We start from the raw sequence: 26,000 nt of genomic DNA, 5'->3' as shown, positions 1-26,000 counted from the left end.
TATGGTCCAACAGGTTTATTTGAAAATACAAGCTTTGGCAGCCTCGGTCCTTTTTCAGGTGTTATTGAGAGAGGTAATATCAGACACGGAATTTATAAGTAAAAGATCAAAGAGTCACACCACTGATTGGGATCTATTAAACAAACATAAGATGTTTGAAGGTTAGAAGGTTTTAATTGATTAATACATATATGTTTAACACACCTGCAAGATATAAAAAATCAAAACCTTAAAAGGAAACCTCACAAATTTAAGTTAAAATTTGGATGAGGGTAGAAATTGATGTGTTGCAGCAAATTCTCCCTGTTCAGGAAACTAAGTGCCTGGTCTCTTACTTATAGAGAGATAGAGTCACACAGCATGGAAATCAACCCTTCAGTCCAACCAGTCCACACCAACCACGTTCCCAAACCTGCCTGCGCTTGGCCGACATCCCTCCAAACCTTTCCTATTCATGAACTTATCCAACTGTCTTTTAAATGTTGTAACTGTACCTGCACCCACCACTTCCTCTGGCAGTTCATTTCACACACAAGCCACCCTGTGTGAAAAAGAACCGCACTGTCTACCTGTGACACAAATTTCAAAGAATTCTGTACCTGAGCCCCTAGGTCACTCTGTTCTACAACATTACCCAGGACCCTACCATTAATTGTATAAGTCCTGTCCTTGTTTGCATTACCAAAATACAATATCTCACATTTATCCAAATTAAACTCCATCTGACATTCCACAGTCCATTGACCCAATTGATCAAGATCTCTTTGTAATCTTAGACAACCTTCTTCACTGTCCACTGTATCACCGATTTTGGTGTCATCTGCAAATTTGCTAACCATGCCTCCTATATTCCCATCCAAATCATTTACATAAATGACAAACAAAAGTGGACCCAGCACCAATCTCTGTAGACACTGCTGGTCACAGGCATCCAGTCTGAAAAGCAACCCTCCACCACCATCACCCTCTGGTTACTACCATAAAGCCAATTTTATATCCAATTGGCAGGCTCACCCTGAATCCCATGTGATCTAACTTGACTAATTAGTCTACCGTGCGAAGCCTTGTCAAAGGCTTTACTAAAGTCCATTTAAATAATTTAACTCTGCCCTCATCAATCTTTTTGGTTACTTCATTAAAAAACCCTATCAGGTTTGTGAGACACAATTTTCCTATTTAATAAGCAAGGATATCAATCACTTTAATAACATAGTGTTAGCACTGATTCTTTATATCCTTTTGATGAACAAATTTAAATTAAATCCAATTAAATCAAGTTGTAAGATAAACACCCCTTAAAGGGGAAGTTTCTTTCTACAATTGCCCAAGTAATGACCCAGTTAGGGTCCTCTGCTGCAGATAGTGAGCCATGATGGTTATACAATCAACAGTCCATAGTACACTGTGCTTAAAAGGGCTCTTGTGGCAAAGTGATAGTGCCCCTACCTTTGAGCCAGGAGTCACAGGTTCAAATCCCACCTGTATGTGTCATAACAGGTTAAGAGGTTGATTTAAAAAGTCTGCTCTGCTCTGTGCTGTGTTGGCAGTACCTAAGGACTCACAGAGACAAGCATCAACAGATGCTGGAAGTCCATCAATTCATGGAAAGATATCCTTTCACTCACTGGTCTTCCAGCACAAAGATCTGTCAGCACCTGATTGTTGCAGACAGGCACATTCCAAAGCCCAGGGCTACATACTTAGCAGGGTTGGGTCAAAGCTTGGGCCAGTCACTCAGTGGGGAAAGGCCACTCTGTAAGGCCCACCTACTATAATATACCAAGGGGCTGAAAAACATGTAAACATCCCCTTGGGCAGTATGCACAAGCAAACCTTTGACATGAAATATATTTTGTAAATATAATCTGCAATTGTGAATGCAATGAGTGCAATGAGTCACATCCTGCTTTGAGAAAAACTGATCTGCATTGCAAGTCAAATTTGAATTGTATGCAAGTTTACAAGTTTTATGAATAAAATATTATTTTGTAAAAATCTATGTTAGATGTATGCACAAAGCACTGCCTTACACAGGGGAGTGGTGTGGGAAGAGGTAAACATAGAAAATAGGAGCTGCAGTAGGCCATTCAGCCCTTGAGTCTGTTCCATCATTCAATATAATTGCAGCTTTTTATTTATTCATTCATAGGATGTGAACGTTGCAGGCCAGGTGAATATTTATAGTCCATCCCTAATTGCCCAGAGGGTATCCAGAGTCACACATAGACCAGACCAGGTAAGGACAGCAGATTTCCTTCTCTAAAGGAACGGCATCAGAATTAGAATTAGAATTAGCTTCATTATTATGTGTATTCAATTGAGTTCAGTAAAAAAGTTTATAAGTCACTTCTTACAGCATCGTTTTAGGTACAAAGACACCTAGGTACTGTTTCTTCAGTTACAAGATCTTAGAAGAATAGAGAAATAAAATGTCCAGCATTGCAGAAATAAAGTTCAGAACAAAGGTCTTCCAACCCAGACCACGTTTGCACCTAGCCTGCCGTACACACCGGGCACTGGCTCGTAGAGATGCACAGTCCTCTCTCTTCCCTCAAATATAAATGAAGATTCACCCCCTCTACCCTTTTCAGCTGCTCCCCTCTTTGTCTCCCAGTACAAATACTACCTGTCTCTCTCTATTTTCATTTACTATCCCTCTTCCTCTTGTTTGTACGGATACCCACCTTCTGAGGAAGGGTCACTTGACCCAAAAAGTTAACTCTGATTTCTCTCCAGATGTTGCCAGACCTGCTGAGCTTTTCCAGCAATTTCTGTTTTTGTCTCTGGACACCCACCTTGTGCCCTACTTTGTGCAGATCCCATCAGTCCTTATCTCATTGTACAGAAAATACCTACAGAATCATAGGATTTTACGGTACAGAAGAATACATTTGGCCCATTGTGTCTGTACCAGCTACCAAAAGATCCACCCAGCTAATCCCACTCTCCAGCCCTATCTCTGTAGCCCTGTAACATCATCTCTTTCAAATATATTTCCAGCTCTCTTTTGAAATCTTCTATGGAAACCACCTCCACCACTCTCCCAGGCAGCACATTCCAAATACTGAGAACTCTTTGAGTAAAGAAGATTCTCCTCATCTCACTCGGAGCCCTCATGCTGACAAACTTGAAATTGTGACCCCTAGTTATTAACATACCAACTAATGGAAACAGAATATCTATAGAACTCCTTCCACACCTCCCATACAATGCCCCACCCTCTTTCAGACAGGGCTGAACCCTCACTTTGTTCAAGCATCTTGTGAAGCCATCCACAAGTATGATATTTTGAAGCAATAGAGTCATAGAGATGTACAGCACGGAAACAGACCCTTTGGTCCAACCCATCCATGCTGACCAGATATCCTAAACAAATCTAGTCCCATTTGGAAGCATTTGGCCCATATCTCTCATGTACCCATCCTGGTTCCTTTTAAATGTTGTAATTGTACCAACCTCCACCACTTCCTCTGGCAGCTCGTTCCATACACGCACCACCCTCTGCATGAAAATATTGCCCCTCAGGTCCATTCTAAATATTTCCCGCTCACCTTAAACCTATGTCATCGAGTTTTGGACTCCCCAACCCTGGGGAAAAGACTTTGACTATTCACACTATCCATGCCCCTCATGATTTTATAAACTTCTATAAGGACACCCCTCATCCTCCGATGCTCCAGGGAAAATAACCTCAGCCTATTCAGCCTCTCCCTATACCTCAAACCCTCCAAACATGGCAACATCATTGTGAATCTTTTCTGAACCCTTTCAAGTTTCACAACATCTTTTCTGTAGCAGGGAGACCAGAACTGAAAGCCCTATTCCAAAACCAATAAAAAATTCCACATTCGACGGATTTTTTATTTGCCTTCTGCTGATCCTGTATATTATCAAGACTTTCTCCTTGTATTCAGTCTCCGTCTCCATCCAGTATCATTTATTCTTCTTTAACATGTAAGTCTATTTAAAGGAACATACCAAATTTCCTCTTTGTTCTCCTCTGCACAGAGACCAGCCAAATAAAGACAAGAGTGTCAGATTTCCCAGGCTAGTCTGTCCTGTAGTTCCTGCCCTGTCTTCACTCTTTAACAGACACAGGAGGCATTCACATCCACCTCTCTCTCTCCCTTTATTCCTTTCTCCAACAGCCTTTTTCAGGTAAGGCAAAGCCGTTTGTTTAATAGAGCTAGCTCAACCTGGCTCCTATAGTTACAGGAAAAAGGTACTTCTTTCCAATTTTCCTTCCTTTCTTGTGGCTTCCATTTGGGAACCAAGGAGTAGAACCCAGTGGTGTTGGATTCTGGATCCAATGATTAGGTACTGAAATATTTCTCATTGATAGCAAGGCTGTCCATTCCAGGGATTATCTTGATTGTGGATTGTGTTTGATGATTTGAAAGGCCTCAAATTAATTTAATCATGTGGAACTCCTTTTATTTTAAAGTGCAGTGAGTAAAAATTGACCATGGTGATAGAGTTTCACTGCACAGGGTTGATCATCAGAAGGTCTCCATTCTTTGCTGATTGCGATCACTGTAGTTTGTCGTCAGCGATTCTGATCGCTTTGTAAGGACAATGTATAGCTCAGCTGTTCTCAGTATAGCGTTGACCAGCTCATGCTGAGTTGCTTGGTTTCAACCCTGGGAACCAGTTCTGAAGCTGCAAAAAAGTTCAGCACCCACTTAGTTAGAGAAAAAAAACAAGAAAGGTCACACATTTCTGATTGCGACAGGTTTCTTCCCCTTCAGAAGCTAGGGGTACGCCAATGTTGAGTGACGATAGGGCTGCACTGTGATGGCTCTATATTCAACTGACACTTGCTGTCTGAGTTCATTCATGAAGAACGGCAACTCAGGTGAGGCATCAGAGCTCTCCTAGCAGAAGCTAATGGGAACAGGAGAGCGGGTTAGTGAAGAAGAAAAGATGCTTGCAATACAGGAAGGGACAGCACCAGAAATAATATTCATAATCCACTTGAAAATAAAGCAATTACTAGGCTCAATTTTTGTATCAGTTTACAATCTAGCATGCATCCTACTTTATGTATCTGTGTTTGCCCATTTGGGACTGTAGTCATTAGTTTTGAAAGTCATGTTCAGGTTGGCGACTTATTCCAAAGTATGCTAATATTTGATACCATTCCCCGTCTTCCACAATGTGTTGTCGAGATTATCTGAGATGATAACCGTGACAAGGGAACTGGAAACACACGTTGCCATACGTGTGAAAGGAACACGACTGCAAAAGTGTGACTGTAGGTGGTGACAAAGCCAACAACAGCTGCAACAAGTTGCATTGATATAGCCCCTCAGGGTCCCAAGGTGATTTACAGGAATGTAATCAGACAAAGATGGCATCAATCCAAAGAAGGAGCTGATAGGACAAACTGGCCAAACATTGATCAAAGACATCAGCTTTCAGAAAATACCTTGGAGGAAGAGAAGCAGGTGGAGGGTCTGGGTATGTAGGGAGGGGATTCCAGAGCTTCGTACTGTGATCACCAAAGGTAAGGCTGGCAAGCATGAGCCAGAGGAAGTGGGCGATGTGAAAGTGGCCAAAGTTGAAGGAATTGCAGGGTTCTCTCAGCGGGCTAGGGAGGAAGGGAGCGGCAATGTAGAACTTCGAAAGCAGGGAATTTACATATCATGAATTATCTGCTTCTGTGACTGTTGTTAAACTTAGAGTTGAAACCATATGGGAAATCTGTTTTTTGCTTCAGAAAATGTAAAATTTCCATTCTATTTCTACCTTATTTTCACTGGTGTGAATAAACTGCTTCCATGATAGACGTGCATGCTTAAAATTATTAGGAAGTTTGAATTTTGTTTCTGGTCTGAAAAATATTTTAACAAGTCACACGACGCCAGGTTATAGTCCAACAGGTTTATTTGAAATCACAAGCTTTGGGAGCGCTGCTGCTTTGTCAATTGAAGTTCTGTGTCTGTCTTTGGCATGCTATAGTGCTCCAATGAATCACAGCGTAAATCGGAGAAACAACATCTCATCTTCAGACTAGGCACTTGACAGCCTTCTGGACTTAATATTGAGTTCAACACCTTCAAATTGTGAACCAATTCCCATTCCTTCCCTTCCTTTTAGCTTTACCTGTTACATTCTCTGTTTTAGTGTCTTCTCTCCCCTCCCCCCACCCCCGAAGGGACTGTCTGTTTTTTCAAGGCTGACATTTAGACACACCACTGTTCTGTCATTCTCACATTCTGATCACTTAATCTGAACAACAAACATTCTTTCTCCCCTCAGCACTCCAACCCCACCCCCCCCCCCAACTATTGCATAAATGCTGCCCCCCACCAACACTTCATGTCAGCTCTGAAGAAGAGTCATCTAAGCTCGAAACGATAGCTTGCTCTATCTCCAAGGATGCTGTGATCAGGACCCGCTGTGATCTCCAGAATTTGTTGTTTTCAATACAGACTCCAGCATCTGCAGTAATTTGCTCCTCAAATATTGTGGATTCATTATCCGTATCGACTAATCCCCGACAGTTTATTATTCCAGGCACATAAATGTTGCACAGCTGCACAGACCAGGGTTGTATTCCTTTGAGTCTAGAAGACTAAGAGGTGATCTAATTAAGGTGTTCAAGATGACTAAAGGATATTGTGAGATGGAGAGAGAGAGGAACTATTTCATCCGATAGGGAACAAGAGGGCGTGATCTTAAAATGAGACCCAGGCTGATAAGGAAACAATACTCCATGCATAGGTTAGTGGGAATTTGTGGCTAAAGTGTCAATTGAAAATTCAAAACTGACATTGATGGATTTTCATTGGCCGATGATATTACAGGTCACAGAGCAGCAGTGAGTAAATAAAATGAAGTTAGAGATGACCTATTTGAATTAGGGAACAGTCTCCAGGGGCTGAGAGACCTCCTTCCATTCCTTTCCTCCTATGAATGCAGAATTTTATAAACTTCTGTCTGTGCCTGTTGTTGTTGCACAGGTTACTGAGTTGTCAATGTCACCAAGTAAAATAATTGGCTGGATATTATGCACCTCTTCCATATTTAGGGAATGAGGGGCACGTAAAATACAGCAGATGCCCAGCCTGTCACCTACCCAACTCTGAGCTCATTCTCCGTAAGGTGAGGAATGGCAAAGACTGGAATCATTTATGTACAAGGTTACCCCGATCCCTTTGTATATGTTGCAGCATTCTACAGTTTCTGTCCTTTTAAATAATATTTTGAATTCCTGTTCTTCCTGCCAAAGTGGGGAATATTGCATTTTCCCACATTATGTTCCATCTGCTGCAGAATCTGGCAATGATTCTAAAACAGCAACTGGTGCTGTATGTGGTCACAATTTGATGTCAATCTTGCCCTGGCTCAGTCTAAGTGTGTGCATGGAGGAATGGAAGGAGTTACTTTTGTTTTCAGATGCAGTTCCTTGCAGGTTTAGTGTGCACCTATTCTTGCGTCGTTCTGACACAGCATGGTGTTAAACCCAGCTGAATGCTTCAAAATAAGTTGGAACAAGTATACATCTTGGGCTGTTACCTGATGTCTCCAAATATAGACTTAATAAAGAAAGGCTTGCATTTACTTAGCATTTTTCATGAGCTCAAGATGTGCCAAAATACCTTACATCGATAAAAGGACTTTAGAATTGTAGACATTGTTTTAATGTAGGAATCATGGCAGCCAGTTTGCACACAGCAAGTTCGCACAATCAATAATGTAATAATGACCTTCTGAAGAAGGGTCTGGCCCGAAACGTCAGCTTTCCTGCTCCTCTGATGCTGCTTGGCCTGCTGTGTTCATCAGCTCTACACCTTGTTATCTCTAATGATGACCAGGTTGTGTTTTTAGTTCTGTTTGTTGACAAATAAATATTGTGCAGGACACCAGAGAGCAGTCCTTTCTTTTTCAGCCTGTTCAATCCTTTGAAAGAATGCACTGATGACATTGTCTGACCTCACCAGTGCTGCTTTTTCAACATCGCTCACAGATAGAGAAATGCCAAACAACCTAAAAGGAGAGCCTCCAGCTCAGAATCTTCTGAGTCAAAGGTGACAGTGCTACCAGTTGCTAATTACCACATCACTTTTTCTAGGAACTTGCTGTGTACATCTTGGCTGCAATATGTCCTATAATGCACTTCAAAGGTACTTAATTGACCATAAAGCACTTTGTGTAGGTGCTACCAGATGCCATGTAAATGAATACCCTAGCTATGTTACTGTAGTTGTAGCAATAACAAGTGTAGTGCACTGTTCTGTTTCGAATCTTGTCCCACAGTGTTTTCAACAGATAAAGCTAGTTGATATAGTGTTTGAAGATTTTTGGGAGGTCAATTTGAAATGCATTTGAAAGGTTTAAGGACTTAATCAGTAGCACATCATTCCAAAGGATCAACTTGAAACTTTGGATTGTAGTCACACAAGCTCAGAAATGCATCTCACCAGTAATGGTCAAGGGTCAATAGGACACAGAATGATGTTCCCTGTTCTCCAGTGTGCCACCAAAATGTCCTAGACTGTCTTTTCTTTATTCATTCTTGGAATGCAGGTGTCTCTGGCTGGGCCAGCATTTGTTGCCCATCCCTCGTTGCCCTTGAGAAGGTGGTGTTGAGCTGCCTTCTTGAACCGCTGCAGTCCATGTATTGTAGGTAGACCCATAATGTAGTTAGAAAGAGAATTCTAGGATTTTGACCCAGCGACCCTGAAGGAATGGTGATATATTTCCAAGTCAGAGTGGCGTGTGGTTTGGAGGGGAACTGCAGTTGTACAAAGATTGCAGTTGTGAATGTGATGTCCTTATTTCATTGCACATCAGACAGTGCATGTGTTTGGATCACAGAGATTGAAGTACATTTTTTCCATCTGATATGCATTAGGATTCTACAGAGCCATGCAGATCACCTTTGGTCATCTCTGCATCAGCCAAGGTACATCATTAGAATAGTATAGAAGGTCAAAAGACAAAGGCATTCAGATTCTGTCTCATCCCCAAAATAGTTGCAAGGATTCCAGGAATGAAATATGGTATTGCTTTATAACTGCCTGAAACTTTGGGCAGCAATGCTAACCTCAAGTTACCAATTGGAAATTGTGAGGAATTTTTGAAATCTATCATCCTGACAAACACAAAGACCCCAGTGCATGCGGCAAATCCTGGTACATGTAAAGGACGCAGAATAAGCTACCGAACCCATGAATTCTTACAAAAGCTAAGTCATTTATTCTACTGGAATAATTCCATTTCATCAAAGGCAACCTAAAACTATACAAAGCATTGGCTATACCAAGCTGGAGTACTGTGAACAGCTTTGGGTCACTTACCTAAGAACAGATATACCGGCATTGGAAACAGTCCAGAGAAGGTTCAGTAGGCTGATACTGGGTATGGAGTGACTGTCATATGCAAGAGGTTGAGTAAGTTGGCCTCGTACTCATTGGAGTTTAGAAAAAATGAGAGATGATCTTATTGAAACACACAAGTTTCTTAGGGATAGCAAGAGCTATAGATGCTGGAGTCAGATTCTAACACAGTGTGGAGCTGGAGGAACACATCAGGCCAGGCAGCATCCTACTCCTCTGAGCTGCCTGACTTGCTGTGTTCCTCCAGCTCCACACTGTGTTAGACAAGATACGTAGGGAACTTGACAGGGTAGATATAGAAAGGTCATTTCTCCTTGTGGGAGAGTCTAGGACCAGAGGGCATAATAAGAGAATAAGGCACCCACACAGAGATGAGGAGGAATTTTTTTCTCTCAGAGGGTGGTGAATCGGTGAAATTCTTAACCACAGAGGGCTAGCGAGTTTGGGTTGTAAAGTATACTCAAGGCTGAGATAGACAGATTTTAATCAGTAAGGGAAGCAAGGCTTATGAGGGAAAGGCAGGAAAATGGAGTTGAGGATTGTGAGATCAGCCATGATCTCATTGAATGGGCTGAATAGCCTACTCTGCTCCTACATTGTATGGTCTTATAGAAACATTCCTTAGTTCAAATTCAATGTGTTTTCCTATCCCCAGGAGAGCATTTTGAAACACTTTAGGGATAGGAAAACAGAATATTAAACAAGACTTGGGAAAATGAAGGAGAACTAAAAACTCAACTGAAGGTTTTCAGAGTCTTTCAAAAGAAGGGTAAGGAGGCACAGGGAAATGTTTTCAGGAGGGTTTAAATGAGCATGTTAGGGCTATTGAGACTAAATGTTTGGCTATGGATGTCAGAGTAGAAGAGGTAGGAAATGAACAGCAGATTGGGTTAATGCCTTCTGAAATATCTGGCTGGAGGAGATCACTGAACTAAGCTGTGGAATGACATATAAATAAGGATAAGGACTCAACAAGGCCAGGTAAACCAGTGAAACCTGATAAGTAAGGTGATGACTCTGGGATGTTGCTGATCATCGATGGCCAGTGCATGAATATGCTATGATATCTCACAAGGCAAAGAAGGCTATTATGACAAAAAATTGTGTACAATGGATTAATAGTCTCAAACAGGTGGCAAAGAGGAAGAGTTGATCTGAGCATTGGCTCGTCCAGACCTATCAAGAAATATGTCCCAGAGTATGAGTGGTATGGTAAGTGTGTTTTGCATTGTTTTGTAAAAATCAAACAGGCTGACTTGAATAAAATACAAGAATTTTATTTTTCAGGTCAAATAAACCAATGGAGTAACTTCTTAGGTGACAAGTGCAGAAGCTGTGGAGGATTGATACTTCCAGCTGAGTGGAAGTAGCCCCTCTTGAAGTTTTAATAACAGCCCAGCCTGTGGGCACTGCTTTCAATAAGGATCAAATGAAATTTGTCATCTTTGTCCTTTCTGCTCCTCTCCAAATGTTTGCCTGTCTATCTGACAAGTGCTTGTTTGGAAATCTAACTTCTCCTTTCTCTCTACTAGCATCAGCTCGCAGAGCTACATTGTTAAGGTCCTATGACAATTTCTAAGACTCCATAGATTATCCCATATTTAACTGTAATGGCTGAATAGGCTGGGGCTATTTTTCCTGGAGAGTCAGAGACTGAGCGGTGACCTTATAGATGTTTATAAAATCATGACAGGCATGGATAGGGTGAATAGCTAAGGTCTTTTCCCCAGAGTACAGGAATCCAAAACTAGAGGGCATAGGTTTAAAATGAGAGTGGAAAGATTTAAAAGGGACCAAAAGGGCAACTTTTTCACATCGATGGTGGTGCACATACAGAATGAGCTGCCTGAGGAAGTGGTGGACGCTGATACAATTACAACAAGGTTTCTGGATGGGTATATGAATAGGAAGGGTATAAAGGGATATGGGCCAAATGCTGATAAATGGGACTAGATTAATTTTGGACATCTGGTCAACATGGATGAGTTGGACCAAAAGATCTATTTTCATGCTGTACAGCTCTATGATTCTTTGCTGCAGATTTATATCTCAAATGGGCTTGTAGTCCAAATCATTAGTGAAACAACATTCTTCAAACCTGCATTGTCGACTTTTCTGTTTTCCTCAGACTACTTATCTTGAGTGAAGGCCTTTGATGGCCTCCTTTAAGAACAGAAGAGCCAAGATTAGCTATTGAAGATGATTAAGCCAAAGAACATAATTTACCAGTTGTTTCTAAGCATTAGGTAAAGAGTAGATTTTCCGGAGCATGCTACTGAGCAGTGATCTGCTGTGACAGACAGGACAAGTATTACCTGTTGAATGTGCGTACCACTATCCAGAGGCTAGTGGTGAAGAGGATGTATCGGCTCAGTCAAGCTGGTTTCCCCTATATCAGCTGGCAGTGTTCAGATTTGGTCACATTTCACAATATTGTGCAATTGGACAGGGATAATGTTGGCAGAGAGGTCTGGTACCAGTCTGTTCACATCAAATTCAAAGCAAGACTCCTGAGTATAAAATAAAGAACTGCATATGCAGGATATCTGAAACAAAAACAGAAATTATTGGAGAAACCCAGCAGGTCTGGCAGCATCTGTGGAGAGATAAAAGTGAGTTAACATTTCGAGACCAATGACCCTTCTTCAGAACAGTTCTGAAGAAGGGTCACTGGACTCGAAATATTAACAAGATTCCTGAGTGCTGCTTTAGACTATCGCCACTCTAAATTCTGTCGAAATCTTTATAAGCCTTTCTGCGTGGTATCTGATGTCAGCACCTGACGTGGCAAAAAACCAAAATCTGTAGTTATTATTTTGGGTCTCTGTGAATAGAATAAGCACAAAATATCATTTACATTACATTATTTTAATGTTCTGTCTTTGATAACTTTCTGCAGTATGCATTATTCACTCATTCCTGATGTTGCAAAGATATGTGTCGACACAGATTAAGTATACAACATACTGAGTGATTGGTATTTTTTTCATTCTGTATTCCTTAATGTTTCTAAGCCCTTTGACGAGGTCTATGAAAAATTGTCTTCCATCCTCTCACTTCTGCATTTGCCTTCCTGTTGTGACACTCCTATTCACCTCTATGTGACAACAGGTTTCCTACAATGGCTTTTATTCCTGTACTAAAAGTTCCCATGCGTCTCATCCTTGCTTCCCTATTCTTCTTTACACATACGTCTCTCCTCACCGGTGTTATGGGTAAGTCAAGAGTTGACTGCTGGGCTGTGTATTCTTTCCATTATTGAATGCTGTATGGACAGACCCTGGACTGTAATTGTGAACAATACGACATAGGAGCAGAAGTAGGCCATTTGGCCCATCACGTCTGGTCCATCGTTCGAACATGGCTAATATGTTTTTCAACCCCGTTATCCTGCCTTCTCCCTGTAACCCTTGATTCCCTTTCTAATCAAGAACATATCTATCTCTGTCTTAAATACACTCAATGACTTGGCCTCCATAGCCTTCTGTGGCAATGAGTTCCACAGATTCACCACCCTCTGGCTGAAGAAATTCCTCCTCATCTCAGTTCTAAAGGGCTGTCACTTCACTCTGAGGCTGTACCTTCAGGTCCTAGTTTCTCCTACTAGCATAAACATCTTCTCTATGTCCACTCTATCCAGGCCTCTCAGAATTCTGTAAGATTTGATCATATCCTCCCTCATCTTTCTAAATTCCATTGTTTCCTCAACTGCTGCTCTTATGACAAGCCCTTCAACCCTGGGATTATTCTTGTAAACCTCCTCTGGACACCAGCACAACCTTCCTTAGATACAGGGCCCAAAATGGCGCACAATATTCCAAATGTGGTCTGACCAGAGCCTTATACAACCTCAGTAGTACATCTCTGCCGTTGTATTCTAGCCCTCTTGAAATGAATGCTAACATTGCATATACCTTCCTAACTACTAGCTGAGCCTACGTGTTAACTTTAAGAGAATCCTAAACTTGGACTAGCAAATGAAATAACACCACAGAGGCTAGTATCCCATCACCACTTCACCCTTTATTTACATGTGGAAAGTTCTTGACACGAATCCAGTTCTCTCAGAGCCAGCTCTCAGAGTGAACAGGATGTCTGACACTCCTATTTTTATCTGTCAGCCAGGGCTCCCTGATTGGACCAGTTTAACAGCCCCAATCAGGGAACTCATATTCTATGAGGTCCACCTGGCCGACCTCATTGCAATCACTACATCCCTCCCCCTCTGAGTCCAAATATATAGGCTGTTTTTTTTTGGAGCTCCTCCAGGGACGTTTCAACCCCAGGTCAGGTTCCTCCAACTCTGCCTCTGATATGGGTACCGTGTAACGCACGGTAGCTTCCCTCTTGCAACTGGAGCCTCTTGGAAGAAATTCATTCTATGCTTCAGGTGGCAAAGCCATCTAGGCGGTGACATCCACCATGTCTATCTCAGATTCCGAGGTATCTTCAATGCTTGATGGAGAGGAAGAACTCACGGTTCCGGAACTGTTGGAAAGGCAGTCGAGGAGCCGGCTATGTTTTGCTCCTGCACCGTCTGCAAGTTTGCAGATTTTGTACAGTCCACCTGCTTGTTCAGGGCCGTCGCATCTACCCGAACTTTATATGTCACTGAACCTGACCTCATGTCGACCATGCCTCTTACCCCAAGCAGGGCCATACCCATGGTTCCTACATCAAACTTCGACCCCTGAAGTAAATTGTCTCTCTCACTTAGTAGAGTCTTGTGTCCAGCATTGGTGTTCCTGATGCTGTTTCACCCCACCACCCCTCCCAGGTCCAGGAAGATAAGACTTAACTTGTTGTAGAGCCTTCTTCCCATTAGCAACTCTGCTGGAGCTATCCCTGTAGTTGCATGAGGCGTGGACCTACAATCAAATAGGAACCAGGGCAGTTTGATATCTAGTAAAGCAGTAGGCTGTTTCTTTATGCCTGCCTCCAAAATTTGGACTGCTCTTTTTAACCAGACCATTGGATGATGGATGGTATGGAGCTGCCCTTATATGACAAATACCATTCAACTTTGGAAAATTCTCAAATTCCCTGCTGGTAAATAATGGCCCGTTACAGTGGCAACCCTTCCGGGAGTCCGTGTATTGCAAAAGACGCACGCAGTTTTTCTATCGTCGTCTCCGTGTTTGACAAATGAACTCTATGCGTGTCCAGCCACTTTGAGCAGGCATCCACAATGACCAAGAACATTCAGCCCATGAAAGGACCTGCATTGTTAACATGTAACTGAGTCCAGGGTTTACCCAGCTGTTTTTACAAATATGAGGGAGCTGCTGGCAGTAATTTTGGTCCTTGTTGGCACTCTGGGCACTGCCCCACCAACACAGCTATGTCTGCATCCAGTCCTGGCCACCAGACAAAACTTCTCACCAATATCCTCATTCTGGAAATGTCTGGATGACCCTGATAGAGTTTAGCCAGTATCTGGCAATGTGCTTTGGTTGGGACAATCACTCTTTCTCTCTATAGAAATATGCCATCCTCTCCTGTGATCTGGTCTCTCTGGGTTGGAGAAAGTTTCAATTCTGGTTGTGATTGCCCTTTGGTTTCCCCCATAACCACCAGCTGTTTCAGTTTTGCCAGGACCGGATCTTTCTGCATCCAAAGTCTGATATTGTCAGCTGTGACTGGAAGTGGGTCCAGAAAACTTAAAACCATTCCGGACTCTTCCAATGGTGGTACCACCGCTGGTGTATCTGCCAGCAGGAGGCGCTCAATGCATCCGCATTTGCTGGTCGGCCTCCCGGATGGTGCTCCAACTTGTAATTAAACACAATTAGAATTACAGCCCACAGCTGAATTTGACTTGAAGCTCTGGGTGGTATTGCCTTGTGCTCTTTAAGTAGTCCTAGCAGGGGTTTATGGTCCGTTATTATTGCAAATTTATGTCCATAAAGTCCTGACTCCTGACCGCCAAACCTTCCTTCTCTACCTGGGTGTATTTTCGCACTGCATTAGCCAAACTCCTGGATGCATTCACTATTGGGCGTTCCTCTCCGTTCGGCCATCTATGAGCTAATACTACCCCAATGCCGTATGGGGAGTCATCGCACGTCAATACCAGATCTCGCTTGGATCATAGTGTGCCAACACCTTAGCAGATGATAACTTTTTCTTCACTTCCCTGAAAGCTGTGGCTTGGCTATTCCACCATTTCCAAGGGTGACCCTTTTTTAAGAGTTGATGCAAAGGTGCCAGGATGGAGGCCAGGTTATGTATGAATTTTCTGTAATAATTCACCAGCCCAAGGAAAGACTTCAGGTCCGATGCAAATGTGGAAGCTGGCGCACATTTGATCGCCCTCTCTTTATCTTCCAACTGGTGCAACCCAGTCTTGTCCAAGGACTATGTCCAAGTTCTCTAAGTGTTCCTTATTGGTCTTTCCTGTTATTAGCATGTCATCTAGATAAACGGTGACATTGGGTAGACCTTGTAAAATATACCATACATTAAGGACATTTCAGAGATGACCACAAGACTACTCAGACCCCTAGGTGTCAGAGTATCCCACAAACCAACAACCACCCTACGACAGCTACTGACGAACGTAAAGGATCCCATACCCAAAACAAGCAAAACTGGGGTAATGTACCAAAAACCATGCAAGGACTGTGAGAACACTACATAGGCCAAACCAAAGAAAATTGACAAATCGGATATATGAACACCAATTAGCCACCAAGAGACACGATCAATTCTCACTTGTCTCACTACACACGGACAATGAGAGACATGAATTCGACTGGGACAACACATCCACAATTGCACAAGCCAAACAGTGACATGCCAGGGAATTCCTGGAGGCCTCATATTCCAACTGGAACTCCATCAACAAATACACTGAATTAGACCCTGTGTACAAACCACTGAGAAACAAAACTGGAAGTGATACCAACCACCATAGCAAACCGAGGCATATAAATAAGAAGCGGGACAGAACACCGAAGCTTTGCTGGAAGCGCACTGACGATGTTACCTAGCAGGGTGATGAAACATTTGCTTCAGAGACCTTCCTGAAAATCTTCCAGGTATTTTGTTAGGACTTCATTCAGGCAGCCATTTGCTAATCGAAAAATGTTGAGCCAATCTAGGTGACTCTTTCTCAACCAATTTCACCCCCTCAAGCTTGGGCTGGAACCTTTTACTACAATTCATAATAACTGAACCAGCTGCTTCTCATTAGACACTGGAACTGAAGTCGTATCTTTCATCTGTAAAGGTTCTCAGACTAACTAAGGTCTTATGCAAACTTATGGGTTGGAGTCCAGAGGAAATTTTGTCAAAGGCACTCTGTGTCATTGAAACGATTACACTGGTATCAACCTCCCTGAGAACTAGGCTACCATTTACCCAAACGTTTATTTTGGTTTGTTCTGATTTGGATATTGGTAACAATTTCTCTGTTCTAAACCAGATGTAGGTGGGCTTTCCAGAATGTGCACTCTCCTGGATTCTGGCCTATGAGTTCTCTGAATCCATTTAGGTCTAGTGGGACTCTTTTCCTGTCTCAAGTCCACGTAGCAGCAGCAACTACAATGGCCTACTGGCCTGGATCCTGAAGAAAATTTTAACCATTTGGCTGAGGCTTGGTTTTGATTTGGGGATTTCCTGTGGGCTGACCTAGAGTCCTTCTCTTCAGGATATGTCCTGAGTGAGGCTATGCACGTGCCTTCACTCAAGTTGTGTTCCCCAAGCTCAGTTGGATTGGCAAGGGTGTCCACTTCCATCAACATATCCTGTAATTCATATGCTTTACTTGCCGCCAGCTGAAGCCAGATGTTGTGCTTGTTTGAAGTGCACTTGGGCTTCAGCTAATAGGCGCTTTTGCATGGTTCCATCTTTAATTCCACTCTCATCACCACTGAAGTAACTCCACAGAGACCGGTATCCCATCACCAAATCACCCTTTATTGACACCTAAGGAGCCCTTGACACTGATTCAGCTCCCTCAGAGCCAGCTCTCAGAGTGAACAGAACCTCTGACACTCCTGTTCATATCTGTCAGCCATATTCTATTAGGTCCACCTGGCTGACCTTGTTAAAATCACCATATCATGTCCCTTTGTGCTTCAGATTTCTGAAGCCTTTCCCCATTGAGAAAATAGTCTCTGTCTCTATTCATCAGACATCAATCGCCTCAACCTCTCCACCCCTCTCACCCACTCCAACCTCTCCCCCGCAGAACGTGCAGCCCTCTGCTCCCTCCGCTCCAATCCCAACCTCACCATAAAACCCGCGGACAAGGGAGGCGCAGTTGTAGTATGGCACACTGAACTCTACATCGCCGAGGCCAGATGCCAACTCTCTGACACCTCCTCCTACCGCCCCCTTGATCATGACCCCACCCCGGAGCACCAAAGCATCATCTCCCAAACCATCCACAACCTCATCACCTCAGGTGACCTCCCACCCACGGCATCCAACCTCATCGTTCCCCAACCCCGCACCGCCCGCTTCTATCTCCTTCCCAAAATCCACAAACCTGAATGCCCTGGTCGACCCATTGTCTCTGCCTGCTCCTGCCCCACCGAACCTATCTCCAACTATCTGGACTCCATTTTCTCCCCCTTGGTCCAGGAAATCCCTACCTTTGTCCGTGACACCACCCACGCCATCCACCTCCTCCAGAACTTCCAATTCTCCGGTCCCCAACACCTCATATTTACCATGGACGTCCAGTCCCTCTACACCTGCATTCCCCATACAGATGGCCTAAAGGCCCTCCGCTTCTTCCTGTCCCACAGGCCCGACCAGTCCCCCTCCACTGACACCCTCATCTGCTTAGCCAAACTCGTCCTCACCCTCAACAACTTCTCTTTCAATTCCTCCCACTTCCTACAGACAAAGGGGGTGGCCATGGGTACCCACATGGGCCCAAGCTACGCCTGCCTCTTTGTAGGTTACGTGGAACAATCCCTCTTCCGTACCTACACTGGCCCTAAACCCCACCTCTTCCTCCGTTACATTGATGACTGTATCGGCGCTGCCTCGTGCTCCCACGAGGAGCTCGAACAGTTCATCCACTTCACCAACACCTTCCACCCCAACCTTAAGTTCACCTGGACCATCTCTAATACCTCTCCCTCCTTCCTGGACCTCTCTGTCTCCATCTCGGGCGACCACCTAGAAACCGATATCCATTTCAAGCCCACCGACTCCCACAGCTACCTAGAATACATCTCCTCCCACCCACCTTCCTGCAAAAATGCCATCCCCTATTCCCAATTCCTTCGCCTCCGCCACATCTGCTCCCAGGATGAGGCATTCCACTCCCGTACATCTCAGTTGTCCTTGTTTTTCAAGGACCGCAACTTGCCCCCCTCAGTGGTCGAGAACGCCCTCAACCGTGTCTCCCACATTTCCCGCAACTCATCCCTCACATCCCGTCCCCACAATAACAACCAAAAAAGAATCCCCCTCGTCCTCCAGATCCAACGCATCATCCTCCGACACTTCCGCCATCTGCAATCCAACCCCACCACCAAAGACATCTTTCCCTCCCCACCCTTATCTGCTTTCCGGAGGGACCACTCTCTCCGTGACTCCCTTGTCCGCTCCACACTCCCCTCCAGCCCCACCACACCTGGCACTTTTCCCTGCAACCGCAGGAAGTGCTACACCTGCCCCCATACCTCCTCCCTCACCCCCATCCCAGGCCCCAAGAAGACTTTCCACATCAAGCAGATGTTCACCTGCACATCTGCCAATGTGGTATACTGCATCCGCTGTACCCGTTGTGGCCTCCTCTACATCGGGGAAACCAAGCGGAGGCTCGGGGACCGCTTTGCAGAACACCTACGCTCGGTTCGCAATAAACAACTGCACCTCCCAGTCGCGAACCGTTTCAACTCCCTCTCCCATTCCTCAGACGACATGTCCATCCTGGGCCTCCTGCAGTGCCACAACGATGCCTCCCGAAGGTTGCAGGAACAGCAACTCATATTCTGCTTGGGAACCCTGCAGCCCAATGGTATCAATGTGGATTTCACAAGCTTCAAAATCTCCCCTCCCCCTACCGCATCCCAAAACCAGTCCAGCTCGTCCCTGCCTCCCTAACCTGTTCTTCCTCCCACCTATCCCCTCCTCCCACCTCAAGCCACACCCCCATCTCCTACCTACTAACCTCATCCCGCCCCCTTGACCTGTCCGTCCTCCCTGGACTGACCTATCCCCTCCCTAACTCCCCACCTACACTCACTTTTACTGGCTCCATCCCCGCCTCTTCAACCTGTCTGTTTCCTCTCCACCTATCTTCTCCTCTATCCCTCTTCTATCCGTCTCCTCCTCTCTCCCTATTTATTTCAGAACCCCCTTCCCCTCCCACATTTCTGATGAAGGGTCTAGGCCCGAAACGTCAGCCTTTCTGCTCCTTTGATGCTGCTTGGCCTGCTGTGTTCATCCAGCTCTGCACCTTGTTGTCTCAGATTCTCCAGCATCTGCAGTTCCTACTATCTCTGTCCCTATTCTTCTCACCAAAATGCTTAAAATCACTCTTTCGCACATTGTATTCCATCTGCCACATCTTCACGCACATTCCTAGCCTGTCCAAGTCCTTCTGCAGCCTCCCTACTTCCTCAACATGACCTGCCCTTCCACCTATCTAGTGTCATCTCCAAACTTAGCAACAAGGCCTTCAGTTCCTTCGTCCAGATCATTAATGTATAACGTGAATAATTGTGATTCCAATACAGAACCCTGCAGAACTCCACTAGTTACTGGCTGCCATCCTGAAAAAGAACCCTTTATCTCCACTGTCTGCCTTCTGCCATTCCGTCGATCCTCTATCTATGCCAGTACCTTGCCCCTAACACCATGGGCTTTTGTTTAGCAGCCTCCTGTGCAGCTTGTTGTTAAAGGCCTTCTGGAAATCCAGATAGAAAACATTGACTGGATCTTTTTTGTTCTTGCTCGTTATTTCCTCAAAGAATTCTAACAGATTTGTCAGGCATGACCTTCCCTTGACAAAGCTGTGCTGACTCACCCCTACTTTCCCATGCATTTCCAAGTATTCCACTATGCCATTCTTCATAATGTACTGTAAAATCTTACCAAATACTGACGTCAGGCTAACCGACCTACAGTTTACTGTCTTCTGCCTCCTTCCCTCCTTAAACAGGGGTGTTACATTAGCCATTTTCTAGTCCTCTGGGACCATCCCTGACTCCAGTGATTCCTGAAAGATCGTCATCAATGCCTCTATAATCTCCTCGGCTATCTCCTTCAGAACCCTAGGGTGCAGTCCATCAAGTCCACGTTTAGGCCTTTCAGCTTCCTCCATACCTTCTCCTTAGTGATGAGACTCACCTCAGACTCACCTCTGTCCCCTGACTTTCTTGAGGTACTGAACGCTGCTGGTGTGTTTCACTGTGAATACGGATACAAAGTACCCATTCAGTTCATCTGCCATTTCTTTGTTCCTATTACTACTTCTCCAGCCTCATTTTACAGCAGTCCAATGTCCACTCGTGCCTCTCTCTTGTAATATCTCTTGCAATCTTCTTTTATATTACTAGCTAGCTTGCTCTAATATTTCACCTTCTCCCCGCTTATTGCTTTCTTAGTTATCCACTGCTGGTTTTTAAAGGCTTCCCAATCCTCTGGCTTCCCACTAATTTTCACCACATTGTCTGCTTTCTTTTTTGCTTTTACGCTGTTCCTGACTTTCCTTGTCATCCATGATTACCTCATCCACCCCTTAGTATGTTTCTTCTTCCTTGGGATGAATTTCTGCTGTTCCTCCCAAATTATTCCCAGAAAATCCTGCTATTTGAAGGTAACAGATAGCCAGCACCCATGGAATCCTGTCAAGTGGATATGAAATTGGTAATTTGTACAAAGCAAGATTTTCCAAGGATCAATGAGACAGAGGTCAGATAGTGTGTTTATGTTGGTGGATAAATATTGCCTCACACACTGGAAAGAACTTCCTAGCTCTATGGAAAAATTGCTGTGGGGTCTTTTACCTGGGCCAGAGAGTAAACACTAGTCCTCGGTTTGAAATCTCACACTAAATTTGACACTAAATACAGAACTCCATCAGTACCGCACTGAATATATGAACCTTGTGCTCATCTCTCCAGAGTGTGAGTTGAACCTGCCTCACTATTGACCAGAGGGCAAGAGTTCTTCCCCAGCAAGCCACAGCTAGCAGACCCAATTGTTGAATCTCTCGATGGACATCACTGTTGGAGTTCGTCTTCTGAACCAATCTGCACTACAATCAGTTCTAATGTAATGCGTGTTTTCTCAACACAAATTGGTTTTAATGCAATTGAAGAATTATAGAATGCTATTTGTAGAATGCAAACTTTCCCTGCCTGTATTGGCTATGACGCGATTCCGTCCCCATCACTTTAAATGACGCAGTTATTGCACAATTTTCTTATAACACAAGATCGCACGAGAAAGGAACTATCGCGTTATATCAGAAAGGACTGTACTTCATACAGGTCATTGACAGCTCTGTCGCTTATTAGTCCACTTCTAGGAGCAGATACATGACTGCAATTTGGCCTACTGTTGACTTGGGACCTTTGAGCTTCTGTATTTAGAGCGCAAGAGAGAGAGAGAGAGAGACATCATTGCAGTGTCAAATAGTTGTTAGCCTCCACCACATTGCTCATGGAATAGAATAATTGTTTGCCTATTTTTCTACATATATCCAGCATCCCTATTATCCTCACTGGAATCTGCCAGTTCCACAACCTGTAATACATTGTCCTTGTCTAGAAATTCCTCTATGGTCTTACCTTTCCTCCAGAAGTTATTCCAGGTCACAACCTCCGATTTTTTGAAGGCAATGTATCCCCACTTTTGTTCCACTATAAATGGAACAGCCAACACTCTGGACTCTTGGATTCTCTCCCTAAAACTGTTCACTATGTTTCTCTCTTTCCAAAAATCTTCTTGAAGATCCATTTATTCCATCATGGCTGTTCAATCTTATTTTTCTCAATTCATTTCCAGTGACTGCTTTAGAGGAGTTTGGTGAAGTGATCACCCAGTCTGCATCTGGTCTCCCCACTGTAAAGGAGAATGCATGTGAGCAACAAATTAACAATATTAACTTGAAAGAAGCACAAACAAATCATCGTTCGGCCTAGAAGGAGTGTTTGTGGTACTGGATGAATGAAAGGGAGAGAGTGAAGAGGCAGGTTTTGCATCTCTTTTGCTTACCTGGCAAGGCACTATGGGAAGAGGAGTGGTTTCAGGCATAACTGAAGAGAAGTCAGGATTTGTGGAGGGAACTGTCCAGCAGGGGAGGCAGCTTATTGGATGTGACATCATGACAGATAACACATTGCATGTGTTGGCAAGGATGCTGAAGAGCCCCATCTTGGTTCTGGGCAGGAGCTGGGGAAGGAGCGATTACAAATGGCGCAAAAAATGGGATTGGTACAGATGAGAAGCCAGTCACCATGGCCAAAAGGAATCCTCGTCTCTGGAAAGAGGATGACATACAGGAAGTACATTGCTAGAAGAGATGCAACAATGACAAGAAACTGATGGAAAAGAATACAGTCCTAACAAGAAATGGAGTGGGAAAAAGTGTAGTTTACTCCTGTGTTAGTATTTATATAAGTCACTACAGAGGGCTGCTCTCTCATCAGAGAGAGACGATTGGTGGTCATTTAACCTACAGGTCACCATGCCTCAGCTGAGGGGAGAAGTTGAGAAGGTGGGATCTTCATGGTGACTTCAGCTGGAGCAAGATTTGAACCCAGACTGTTAGCATGATTCTTTATCAGAAAACAAGACAACCAACCCCCTAACTGAGCTAAATGACCCCCTATGAACGAAAGTATTTTGATAATATTTTTAATGAAGCAATTTCTTATCGCACCCATTATTATTTTCCTGAATTGCTATTGGGTTTCAGTTTTTAATTCGTGGGCAATCGAGGACCATCTCAGAGGGGTTGGAGACCATTTCCCACAGCCTGTTATGTTGCACTGGAGGGCTAATATAGATAATGGCAAAAAGGCTGTGGGTGTACATCAAATTCCTCTCGTTCACAGCTGCAAGAAAAATGACAAGGTTGTTGAATGACCTTTTAACTCAGCCAGTACGTTCTTGTTTCAGTTGGAAAGCATTTCAGGCACATTCTTCTAGGATTAAGCCATTCATTCAAAACCTCACTGATTTCTCAGAATAGCCGGGATCCAGCAGTGAGGGTTACAAGAGAGGAGCTTATGTATTCCATATTGTATTTCTGAGACCCTGCCGACCAAATGCAGAAGATAGCGAGAGGATTATGTCAGCCAGAGTAGCATTGTGTTCCCTGAGGATGCGGAACCTGATAGGAGCTGCAAAATGCCCAGCTGTCAATAGGGTGTTGAGAAAAGACTCTCATACTCCTTTAAAGGTACTGTTCCCAAATTGTTGGGGTCATGGGGAGTTGGCCAAAATTTGGGAGAGTTGAAAATAAACCAAATAACTGAAATGCAGTCAGACTTTTGTATTAAATCCCAGCTCATTATTCAGTAATGTAACCTTTCAAAAGCATCCAAAGTTACAACAACAAAGTCATTGATATGCCATACAATGGTACTTAGTTCATGCCCTACTGAGCTTTGGAACACAAATAGAGGCATCTCAAAACCCAGTTGTGACTTGCATTTGCCCTGGACCATATCCATCCCATTATTCTCATCCCTTTGCTTCTTTTCCATTCCAGGACAGATAAGGTTCCCCTTCTCTTCACCTTCCCAGCATATTTTCTCCCATTTCTATCTCTTCTACAGCAACGCCAGTGGCACTGCTACCTGGACGCCTAGTGGCTTTGACCTGTTTGGCATTTCAGTAATGCATCAGTTGTCAATCAGTGATACTGACTGGTACCCATTCACCAATCTATCTGTGCATTGGCATATTGTGAATCATTTCCTGGTCAGTGACACACCATGCATTGATACTTGTCTAGTCACCCTTCTCAAACTGGTGATCTTTTCAATGGTGTGCCATGCATTGATGCCTAATCAGTCATCTACTCTGTTTAATATGTTGGTGACTAAGTACTCATTATGGAATGCTCATTGACCAGTAGATATTGATATCTGGTGAATTATGCGCCCTGCACTGGTTTACATTTGAGACCTGCACTTTTGTCTAATTCCACTTAATTGCTAACATATAGGTTTGAAGAGGAATATAATTGTAGAATAAAATCCCTACAGTGTAGAAGCAGGCCATTCAGCCTATTAAGTGCACCCCAACATTCGGAAGACCATCCCACCCAGACCCGCCCCCGCCTTCCCCTGTAACCCCGCGCTTCCCATGGCTAATCCACTGAGGCTACACATCTCTGAACATTATGGGCAATTTAGCATGGCCAATCCACCTAACCTGCACATCTTTGGACTGTGGGAGGAAACCAGAGAGGAAACCAGAGCACCCAGAGGAAACGCAAACAGACACGGGGAGAACATGCAAACTTCACACAGACAGTCACCCAAGGGTGGAATCAAACCCGGGTCACTGGCGGTGTGAGGCAGCACTGCTAACCACTGAGCCACCATGGTGTCCAATGAATGCTGACGTATTGAAAAGCCGATAGCCTCTTGAACCATGCATTAATTGTTTGTATTTTGACTGCAGGTAGATTACAAGTTCCATCATGTCTGATACTGAGGATGTTGATGAATATGGGTAAGTAAGTTGGGTTTGTTTTTTGTGGTTCGCACCTTTCTAGCCCCCTTCTCCCCCTGTATTCTGTAATGGAGATACGGGAATGCTTTTAGCCAGTCTGAGAAATGTCCAGTAATTAAACCAGTAGGGACTGGGGTCGACTCCAATGCTCAGAGTAATGTCACATTTCAAGCCTCTTGGAATTGATGAGGCGGATGTGCAAAGGACGTATCTTCTTGTGGGAGAATCTAGAACTAGGGGTCACTGTTTAAAAATAAAGGGGCACCCATGTAAGACAAAGATGCAGAGCAGTTTCTCTCAAGGGGGTGTGAATCTTTAGAATTCGCTTCCTCAAAAGACAGTGGGTACCAAATCATTAAATACTTTTAAGGCAGAAATCAATAGATTCTTGGTTCCCAAGACATGGAAGATTATTGGGAGATATGCAGGAATGTGGATTTGAAGTTAAAGGCAGATAAGCCATGGTCTAGTTGAATGGCAGAGCAGGCTGTAGGGCAGAGTGGCCTACTCTTGTTCCTTGTTTGTATGTTAAATATTCTAACACTGTCACTCACCAACCCTTCGCCCTCCAGAGTTTTCTTTTCTTTAATTTTACATGGGATGTAGGTATCACTGGCAGAGCCAGAATTTATTGCCCATCCCTAATTTCCCTTGAACTGAGTTGGGGCAGGTTGGCACTGCTGCCTCACAGCGCCAGGGACTCGGGTTCAATTCCACCATTGGGTGACTGTCTGTATGGAGTTTTCACATTCTCCCGTGCCTGTGTGGGTTTCCTCTGGGTGCTCCTATTTCCTCCCACAGTCCAAAGATGTGCAGGTTAGATGGATTGGCCATGCTAGCTTGCTCCATAGTGACCGGGGATGTATAGGGTAAGTGGGTTATCCATGGGAAATGCAGGGTTACAGGGATAGGGTGGGGTTGGGGGGGTGTTGGTCTGGTCTCTGGAGAGTCAATGTGGACTCGATGGCCCAAATAGCCTGCTTCCACATTTGTAGG

The 26,000-nt window shown here is 44.0% G+C and overlaps 1 protein-coding gene across 1 annotated transcript in view; it reads left to right on the top strand.

Annotated features, from left to right (window-relative positions):
* The first annotated feature begins 4,106 nt into the window (after positions 1-4,106).
* tnnt1 (troponin T type 1 (skeletal, slow)) overlaps positions 4,107-26,000 on the top strand; it is a 60,229-nt gene continuing 38,335 nt past the window's right edge. Inside the window, exons 1-2 of the mRNA XM_048617656.1 lie at positions 4,107-4,158; positions 24,954-25,004. Of these exons, the coding sequence (XP_048473613.1) occupies positions 24,973-25,004 (32 nt within the window). The 5' untranslated portion in view covers positions 4,107-4,158; positions 24,954-24,972. The remainder of the gene's footprint in view (positions 4,159-24,953; positions 25,005-26,000) is intronic.

This window comes from Rhincodon typus, chromosome 37, assembly GCF_021869965.1.
Source record: "Rhincodon typus isolate 14 chromosome 37, sRhiTyp1.1, whole genome shotgun sequence".
Taxonomy (NCBI): Eukaryota; Metazoa; Chordata; class Chondrichthyes; order Orectolobiformes; family Rhincodontidae; genus Rhincodon; species Rhincodon typus.
Note: the sequence above shows the minus strand (reverse complement) of the source record. Positions and strands in the feature narration are given on the sequence as shown.